Source organism: Augochlora pura, chromosome 4 (genome assembly GCF_028453695.1).
Source record: "Augochlora pura isolate Apur16 chromosome 4, APUR_v2.2.1, whole genome shotgun sequence".
Classification (NCBI taxonomy): domain Eukaryota; kingdom Metazoa; phylum Arthropoda; class Insecta; order Hymenoptera; family Halictidae; genus Augochlora; species Augochlora pura.
Genome location: NC_135775.1, coordinates 22,084,617 through 22,094,267, shown reverse-complemented (window position 1 = coordinate 22,094,267; position 9,651 = coordinate 22,084,617). Strand labels below are relative to the sequence as shown.

General features: G+C 35.7%; 2 protein-coding genes across 3 annotated transcripts; one reads left to right on the top strand and one right to left on the bottom strand.

The window, feature by feature from the left end:
• Positions 1-135: 135 nt before the first annotated feature.
• Positions 136-2,021, bottom strand: LOC144468471 (uncharacterized). The gene is made up of 7 exons (XM_078177954.1): positions 1,785-2,021; positions 1,513-1,709; positions 1,347-1,450; positions 1,115-1,274; positions 775-1,040; positions 406-707; positions 136-330 (listed from the first exon to the last, which is right to left on the bottom strand). The coding sequence occupies exons 1-7, from the start codon at positions 2,019-2,021 to the stop codon at positions 136-138; spliced, it is 1,461 nt and encodes a 486-aa protein (XP_078034080.1).
• Positions 2,022-2,497: 476 nt separating this feature from the next.
• LOC144468280 (serine/threonine-protein phosphatase 6 regulatory ankyrin repeat subunit A) lies at positions 2,498-9,373 on the top strand. Of its 2 annotated transcripts, XM_078177628.1 has the most exons (15): positions 2,498-2,815; positions 3,144-3,529; positions 3,667-3,862; positions 4,020-4,209; positions 4,280-4,526; positions 4,596-4,710; positions 4,771-5,081; positions 5,156-5,363; positions 5,535-5,699; positions 5,776-6,134; positions 6,194-6,348; positions 6,430-6,708; positions 6,781-7,028; positions 7,104-7,233; positions 7,313-9,373. In XM_078177628.1, exons 1-15 carry the CDS (start codon positions 2,789-2,791, stop codon positions 7,423-7,425), a joined length of 3,129 nt encoding a protein of 1,042 aa, XP_078033754.1. In that variant the 5' UTR covers positions 2,498-2,788; the 3' UTR covers positions 7,426-9,373. The 2 variants fall into 2 exon arrangements, with proteins under 2 accessions (XP_078033754.1, XP_078033755.1); XM_078177629.1 differs by lacking the exon at positions 2,498-2,815 and having other exon boundaries at positions 3,306-3,380.
• The last annotated feature ends 278 nt before the right edge of the window (positions 9,374-9,651 follow it).

Below are 9,651 nucleotides of genomic sequence, written 5' to 3'. Positions count from 1 at the left end.
GCTCAGCAAAATTTGTAATGATTCAATATTGAAACATTTATGTTGCATAATTATCGTACTTATTAAGCACAGTAAATTAATAGTGCGCTCGAAAAATAAAGGTCAATATTAAATTCATAAGTCAAGCTTTTATTATTATAATTGGTTAACATCTGGTAATATTTCAAAAGTCGTAATTAATTCTGGTGTTAAATTCTTTAATTTCTCAAGAACCTTTAACAAACGATTGTTTAAAATAATTATCCTGGCTGCCTGAACAAATGGCATAATGTTGTAATAGTGTAAAAACGATTGTTCCACTTTAGATACTGGCGTAACAATTTTCGGATACTAAAAATAGTTTGATAAAGAGATTAATTTCTGAGAAATCGTAAACAATTGTTTAGAAATTAAAAATATACGAACTTTCTGAGCAATTCTTAAAATTCTCTGTCTCATTTTCTGACTTTTTTGTCGTTCAGATACGTCCTCTACGGAAACATAATTTTCCAATGTACGGGTGTAATCATTCCATACTTTCTCCCTTGCACTTTTTATCTCCACTATTACTTTTTCGTTGAGTTCTCGCGTACCATTATTTACTTTCGGTTTACAACCAATTCTTAATCTTACGTTTTTCCGTCGATAATTGTTTGCTTTCGTCAAAAATTCCTTCAACTTTTGAGCTTTTTGCTGTACGACTTCTGACAAGTATATATTCATTGGTCCTAGGCAATTAAAAAGCTGTTTGATTTTTTTCCACCCGTGAATGAAGTTTTGTACAAAATCTGTAACCTTTTAATTCATGCTCATTGCTTAATGTTCGAGGTTTTGAAATTAACACACAATTGACAGTGTGCAGCGCATGCAAAGGAAAGTAACCACATTCTTTCAATAATCTCTCTTCTACGCCCTTGTATTCCATAATAGGCTGTTCCGCACAAGATTTTGAAGTAATTATTTCTTGTGAAGTGGCCTTTGCTTTTTTCCGAGTTTTAGCGCCAACTTTTGATACCTGTTTTCTGTTTTTCGATTCCGGTTTAACATTTTCCAACACTTCCCTTAAATTAATTACCGTATTATAACGTATTGTTTAATTTAAAAAAAAGTTGTGTATCACCGTGACTATTCTTACCGTAAAAGTCCTGGTCGAGTATAAGCAGAGAAATTTATAATATACGGAGTTTTGCATAAATCCGTAATGAATATACGAATTTGAAAGTTCATACTTATATACCGTAAAGGTCTATAAATCACCATGATTATTACAGGTTTTTGATTTGCTCTGACACGACCTAAAAAACAAAATTAATTTTTGATTTTACTCAAATCATCGACAATGGTAGACAACTGATTATGAACTTCACCCCATCGTGGATAGATGTCGATACAAGGATCTTCTTTTGATGGTAAAACAGTAAATGAAAATTGTTCCTTCGATTGAGAACATATCGGAATTTCATAACAAGCTCTACATAATAATAAGTTAGTTCTCATTATATGAATCGTAGAGTAATTGAACAATTAACTTACGCTTTACCAAGCGGAACATATCCAAAATTTATATTGGCTGGAAAACAGAAACCAGTCCTAACGTTTCCGGTAATTTGAACTATTAATATACGATCGTCAAAGTAGCGGATCTTCAAAACGTCATTATAGTTCCTCGGTTCGTCAGGAATAAATTGAATATTGATCTTGTGAACTGATCCAGGGGTTAACCACCTTGTCTGCGATAAATTTGCATTCGTTAATAATTTATTCGATACAATACCTCTTGTAAGAACAAAGAAATTTTCTTTCACTTGAGGTGCACTTCCGAACCGGAAGTAAGGAGTTATAATTGGTAACGGTTGAATCGGGCATGATTTAGAGAAATAGTTTGTGATTTTTAATGTTTTTTCTTGAACTTTTAGATTTCTAAAATTGAAAGTAAAATTTAAATTTGCCGGCGATACATTTAGGAAGCCGTTTCTCGAAGTATCCTTGACCTTTGCTTTTGATCTCAAACATTGAGATGAATCAATCACGCCGTCGTTCATTTCTAACTTAAAATTAACGAATGTTCAATGTTAACTCAGAATCAGCAAAATAACTATATTTATTTACAACACAACAGGAAACAAATGATAGATAAGTTATCACTTCATGCGATTATATTTTCCCAATGGGGCGTAAGTTTCAAACAGTAATTACATTTATAAATTTCATTATTATTTACAAATCATTTGAATTTATTTAAATTTGAAATTTGTCTTCAATAATAAAAAAGCGATACTGAAACAAATTAGAAGTATACTTTGAAGTCCTGCGTTTTGAATAAATCCAACCTTTAGTCGAATAAGATTGCAATTGTAAGAATTATTTCTCAGAAAACTTAATTAATAACTTTCTGAAATTGAGAGTGTTAAGAATATTATAAGGAAATCTCTTTAATTTTCGCGCGATGGCGGTGCATGATGTATGTTATATTCATCTGTTTACAAGCTCCTGAAAACTTGACAGAAACAAAGATGGAGTACACCAATAGAAAGGTAGCTGTTACTGGTTATACCGGAGGATAGGATCATTATGCATATTTTGGTAGTTATTTTCACACGAATGATGCCGTTGTTTATCTGAGACAACGGTCGATTTTGTTCGTGCATTTTCGAGTATAATTATTGACAGGAAAAATGAAAGTAACATGCTTGACCGTACGTGTTCGACGAGTATGACTCACACACTACTATGTCAGTTTTTTACGGTCCTGTAACTGTGTTTTTTATAAATACTTCCGTATTTGTATAAATCGAGAAACTGGTTAATCATGAGCGTGCAAGAATTACACGATGGGGTGAGTAGTTTTATTTCTTTTGGCGTACACATTTCATTGAACAATTCTTGAGCATGTTGATCAAACTGTAAAAAAAGCCGGAGGTTAGACTCATGTGTCAATTTTGCTATTCTTTTCTTCTTTTCTGTAACATAACAGTACCAGTTCCATATAATTATTACATATTAAATGTCATACAAGATAAATTCTCGAGAATTATACTTATTATAATACAATTTTAATCTCTATATACACTAATAATTGAGATAGATTGTTATGATATTTCTAAGAATATTTTATTATTATATGTCATTAGGATTTCTGCTTATTAATGTAATATTTTTTACAGCCTCCCCTATTGCGTGCTATATTTTTTGGAGTTGTAGAAGAAGTTTTATCATTATTATCTAGAAAAGAAGATGCAAGCTGGACGGACTCAAGACAACGGAGTCTGTTGCATGCAGCTGCATTCATGGGAGATTCCAGAATAGTAGAGATGCTTTTATTGCATGGAGCCGCTGTAAATGCTAAGGATAAGAAATGGTTGACTCCATTGCATAGGGCCTGTTGCTCAGGGAACCATAAGGTAGTACATGTTTTGTTACGCCATAAAGCTAATGTCAATTTGAGGGACCGCAATTGGCAAACTCCTTTTCATGTAGCAGCAGCGAATAATGCTGTAAAATGTGCACAACTGATAGTTCCATACTTAAGAGATGTTAATATAGTGGACAGGTTTGTAGCTGCATACTTTTTACTAATTTTATACAACTTTCTATTAGTTTTTAGCATATTAAAGAAATAATGTCCAATAAACAAACAAATAAATCGTTTTTAAAAAGCAATAACAATGAACTCTTTCACTTTTTCAGGACTGGTAGAACAAGCTTCCATTATGCAGCCTACAATGGACACCTTGAAATGACAAAGTATCTGATTAAAATCGGCTGCTCAGTAAATGCTTATGATAGAATAAAGAATCGCAGTGCTTTGCATTTTGCAGCATTTATGGGACACGATAGTATCGTGAAGACACTTATAGCTTATAGAGCCGATGTCAAGGATAAAGTAAGAGGACATAATCAGAAACATAAACAACAGTTTATCGTTCATTATCTGTAGAATAAATCATGCGATGAAATATTTAATACTAGAGAACTAAAGCAATAAATATTTTATGCGTCCGTGTCTAATCATTTTCTCATCTGTGTATTTGTATGTTAAGGACCGTGATTTATATACTCCGTTACATGCGGCTGCAGCTTCTGGCAGTGTATCCTGTATGCAAATATTAATTAATGCTGGCGCTGATATCGAAGCTAAGAACGGGCACGGAAACACACCACTGTACATTGCTTGTTTAAACGGCCATGCAGATGCAGTGAAAGAATTAATTTCTCATGGAGCAAATATTGGTGAGACAATCTACCAACTTGTAAAATCCAATCTTCTAATAAATATCTAATTGATGAATTGTCAAAACAGAGACTGTGAATTACCGTCGACAAACTCCTCTACATGTAGCTGCTGCCAGCCCCAATAGTGTTCAGTGTTTAGAAGTACTTTTACAAGCTGGTGCGAAAATCAATGTTCGATCGAAAGACGGTCATACACCCTTGCACATGACCGCGATCTACGGAAGGTTTACACGATCAAAAAGCTTACTCGATGCTGGAGCAATAGCAGACACAGAAGACAAAATGAGGAATACTGCTCTTCACATAGCTGCTTGGTAAATACCAGCAGAGAGCACTAATTTCAGTTATCAATTATTTTTACTTAAATTTTTCATTTCATACAGGTACGGTCACGAATGCTTAACAACTACGTTGTTAGAATACGGCGCGTCTCCAGCGCTGCACAATGCTGAACTACGCACACCATTACACCTCAGTTGTCTAACAGGCCATATCGAGGTACTAATTATTATTTGACTCAATGTGAGATTCATCTTAATGTTGTGCATTAAATTACAGGTGTGTAGAAAGTTGTTGCAAGCTGACAGCCGCCGCATAGATACCAAAGACGTCGGTGGTAGGACACCATTGCATTTAGCAGCATTTAAAGGTTTCGTCGATTGTCTAGATTTATTATTATCCAACGGAGCAAATTTCCGATTAACCGACGACGACAATAGGTTGGCGCTTCATTACGCTGCTAGTCAAGGACATTATTTTTGTGTCTTCACTTTGGTTGGTTTCGGGAGCGATTCTAATGCCCGGGACATAGACGGCGCAACTCCTTTGCATTTAGCGGCAGCGTCGACTGCGACCGACGCTGGTGCTCAGTGAGTGTTCTTATATTTAGATAGAACTTTTGATTTCAAGTAATTTTACTACATCTTTTTTTTTATATTTCTAGGTGCGTGCAGTATTTGTTGAAGCACAGAGCAGATCCACGTTTACGCGACAAACGTGGCTTCACTGCGTTCCATTACGCTGTAGCTGGAGGGAATCAACCAGCTTTAGTAGCACTTTTAGAAGCTTGGTCACCGATCAACACAGAGGTGTCTAATTACACGGAAGAACCAGAACCACCGCCACCGAAGTTAACACCATTACACCTTGCCGTACGACAAATGATGTTAATATTTTAAGGGGGAACAGCCAGTGATGATATTAAACAAATTTAGAATACATTCTTTATTTATTTTTAACATGCAAAGAAAATATGCTGTATGCCCCCTTGATATACTCAACGAATTGGAATACAAATACTTATGAGACATATAAATTTGTAGGCGTATTACGGGCATAGTAAAATATTAAGTCTGCTGCTGCCACTATTTCCGAATACTAATATCAAGGAAGACTCTGGTAAAACACCCTTGCATTTGGCTTCCAGTAAAGGTCATCAGCAATGCGTCGAATTACTATTAAGTCACGGAGCTTTGGTATCTATACAAGTATGAACGAGTTCAGTAAATCTTTCTTCATTTGTCAATCATTTGTATACCTGTTACTATTCATTATTATTTGCAGGATTCTGTTGGTAGACGCACACCGATACATTGCGCGGCTGCGGCAGGTTTTAATTCTTGTCTGGTACTTCTTCTAGAAAATGCAGAAGACCCAAGCGTTGTCAATTGTTATGACGCAAAGCAGCGTACTGCTTTAACGCTAGCAGTAGCGAACATTAATACTGAGTGCATTATTTCACTTTTGAAATATAAAGCTGATTGTAATTTGCCAGACATAAACAAACACACGCCGTTATTCCGTGCAGTTATAAATGAACGTGGTCACCAGTTAGTCAAGTTGTTGTTGTCGCATGGTGCAAAAGTGGCGGTACAAGACACGAACGGAAAAACACCGTTGCATTTAGCCGCCGCTTGTGGAATGTGAGTTTACGAGAATCATCTTCGATCCTATAATTGTATTTAAATTTGCATTCTTACAGAGTAATTGCACTTGCCTCATTGGTACGGGCAGACCCCGTAGCAGCTACCTTAAAAGACGACCAAGAATGTACAGTTCTCCATTGGGCTTGTTATAATGGGAATTACAATTGTGTGAACTTTCTTTTAGAGGAGAACGTAATTGATACTTTGGAGGGTAAATATTTTACACAGGTTTTTTTTTTAGAAGTTTTAGTCCAGAATACCCCTTTAAAATAGTTTTTGTCAATTTATGTAGGAACTCCATTTTCTGCAGCACATTGTGCTGTGTATCTGGGATCAGAAGTTTGTTTAGAGTTATTAATCAACAAATTTGGAGGAAAAACAGTTGCCGCGCTCCGAGATAGTCCTGGTGATCGTCTACCTTTACATGTAGCAGCTACTTCAGGAGCATTGGAATGTGCAAGATTAATCTTGAACTCTGTTGGCTCGGAATTAGCTGGCATAGAGGCAGCAGATTATTTAGGACGGACACCACTTCATTGCGCTGCTATTGCCGGCAGATGCGAAGTCATTGGTAGGTTTCATCTGATTAAAAAAATTCAGAAAGCAGGAAATCCTGAGACATTGCATGTTTCCTTACTTCCAGAATTGTTGCTTGAACGGGACGCTAATCTAAGCGCAGTTGACTGCAATAAAAACACGGCATTGCATTTAGCTTGCCAACGACGTCAGTCTGGGGCTGCTTCGCTTTTATTGAGTTGGATAGAGTCGAAACATTCTAACGAGGAAAATGCAACACAGCCTCAACAGCAGCAACGGATATCGGTCATTAATATGGTTAATGAGCAACAGAGCACTCCATTGCATTTGGCAGCAAGAAATGGGCTTGTAAAAGTAATTGGACGAATTTTGTGAACCTAACATAACTTTTATGAAATATTTGATAATACAAGAAATTTACTTTTGCAGGTGACAAGACGTTTATTGCAACTAGGAGCAAGCGTTGTTGCAGTGGATGCTGAGGGTCTCACTCCTGCACTCGCATGTGCTCCAAATCGCGCTGTAGCGCGTTGTCTGGCAACTATACTTGCCGCTCACAGTATGTTCTGTGTATATTCAATAGTTTTAATTAAATCTGTACTTGTATTATTTGTAAAAGAGAAATGTAACTATTACAGGCCAACACTGGGAAACCGCACAACACTCGCCATCGATTCAACAAACATCCGAAGTATATTTAAATGGAAGGAGCGGCGATTCGCAACACAGTTCAGACTCGGAGTTTTACTAACAATAGTCGTTACCCTTGAGCCACCGAGGGTCTCGAACTCAGTACATTATTCGTGCGAATATTAACGCTGAAAGGCGGTGCCTGAATCTTTACAAACTCCAGCTCTCGCAAGTCTGGTTTTACTACTTGACACGTGACACTGTCAGACACACATGTGCAATGAATATTCTATACACGCGGTACCGCTATACAAATGTATAGTGAGGAAAAAATGGAAGGGATAGAAGACATTGCTTGATTGTAGTTTCTAAAACTATCGTTCTTCTAATTCATATTAGTATTTTTATAGATAGTGGTACCATTAAGCCCTGGTTGTGACGAATGAGAAATAACGATTTCAGAAATTAATATGATACTAATATGAAGAGAATCTGAACTAGGTTTAGAAAAATCAAAGTGAGCAATTTAGGCAGTATTGTATTCACATGTCGTTGCTTTCGTAAGAAATGCCGAACTGGCCTATAAGATCAATTTTGTAATTATAACCGACCGACGTCCATCGCGTCCGAACATTTTGTACGTGTTTTTGGGCTGTATGTCCCTTTTTATACAAATTAAGTGGATGTTATTGGGAAATGAAGGCGTGCTAATACTAATAATATTGTCCTTATTCGTTTTGCTTGTCTCCGCCGTAAAACTTTTATGTTGTGTCGTAATGTGTTACCGAAACTTTACCATTAATTAATCGACTGTGATTTCTCAATTACTCTTTATTTAAATTAATTCTACTTAAGACACGAGATCTCTGAAAAACATTCTTTTTTCTATGTATGTATACTAATGGAGCAAATTGATATATTTATTTATTGAATAATGTCGATATGAATTATATTAGTGGACAGTAATTTCTCAGATTTCTTTGAATCGTCATCAGATATGTGTTTCTGACAGTAGTTACACGTTATCCATTTTATACTTACTATTGAACTTTGGACGTTTATGCAAAGTCACATGTCCACAGACTATGCTACGGGAAATAGGTATTTGAAAGAAATGTATTATTCCCTTTATCAAGTAGTTTCGTTAAGTCTCATTAACGGAATAATCGCATACGCAGTCCATAGTCTACCTTGACTCGGTTATTGACGCATAAGTGACACCTAGAATGCTCAGTAAGTTATTTTTTTTAAATATAGAGCGATCGGAACGAGTCTTAAATCATATCGTACACAGGAGGATATGTATTTTTATTGTATATACTGATATTGCAATAATCGCTTAAGCAAAAGGAGTGGAACGATAGATATATTTAAATACAGGTAACCCCCGTACAACTCGGTAGCCATGTTCCTAACAATATTATGAGAAATAGAGTAGAATTAGTCATCGGAATTTCAAAAATCAAACAAAATTTTTTTTTTATCACTATTAGGAGGAATACGTTCATAAAAAATATCAGTGATCGTCCAGACATATTTTTACAATAAAAGATTTTCTTTTTATAAAATTACTACTTTTTGCTCAGGGAAGCTGCTAATTTTTAATTTCCATTTTCTTTGTGAATTTTACAGGAATATTATGGTTCTTTTAATGGAATTGCCGTGTTATATTGGGGGTTTCCCTAATTCTCTAACTGTGTTGTAGGAATGCCGTGTTATACAGGAGTTGCCTGTAGCACGAAGCAATCTCCGATTTTGTACGTAGTCTATGCGAAACGCGCGGGAACTCAGATACGTTATTTTTCTCTGAAAGATAAGAAAGCAGTATCTACTGTACATATTGATAAATATTTTTCAATACCATCAACCGTGAATATATAAATGATAAAAAAATATATATATATACACATACACCTATACGTATGTGTAAATATATATGCATATACATATACATACATTACGCGAGTTCCAGGGGGAATTTAATATTGTACCACATCGAAATCGCGCTATAATTTAACAGCTACTGCCAGTATCGTGCATCTGTACTACATGACCATTTGTAATCAATAAACAACGTTACGATTTATTTTTATACAAGCATTTTCTTGTTCTTTACCGTCTTTACAAATCCATTTTGTGCGAACAAATTTTAAAATTTCGAATTTGAAAAATATTTTTGCATGATGTCGAACATTAATCAATTTTCATTTGACTTGGACTGTATTCTCAAGAGGGCGATCGAAGGGTCGAAACTCATGATTTCAGACCAGGCGACTATATTAATGAGAAAGGAGGAGTCTGGCTGTGTTAGTTCCTCTTCTGTCAGCGCCAGCGAGAGGGTTCGAAC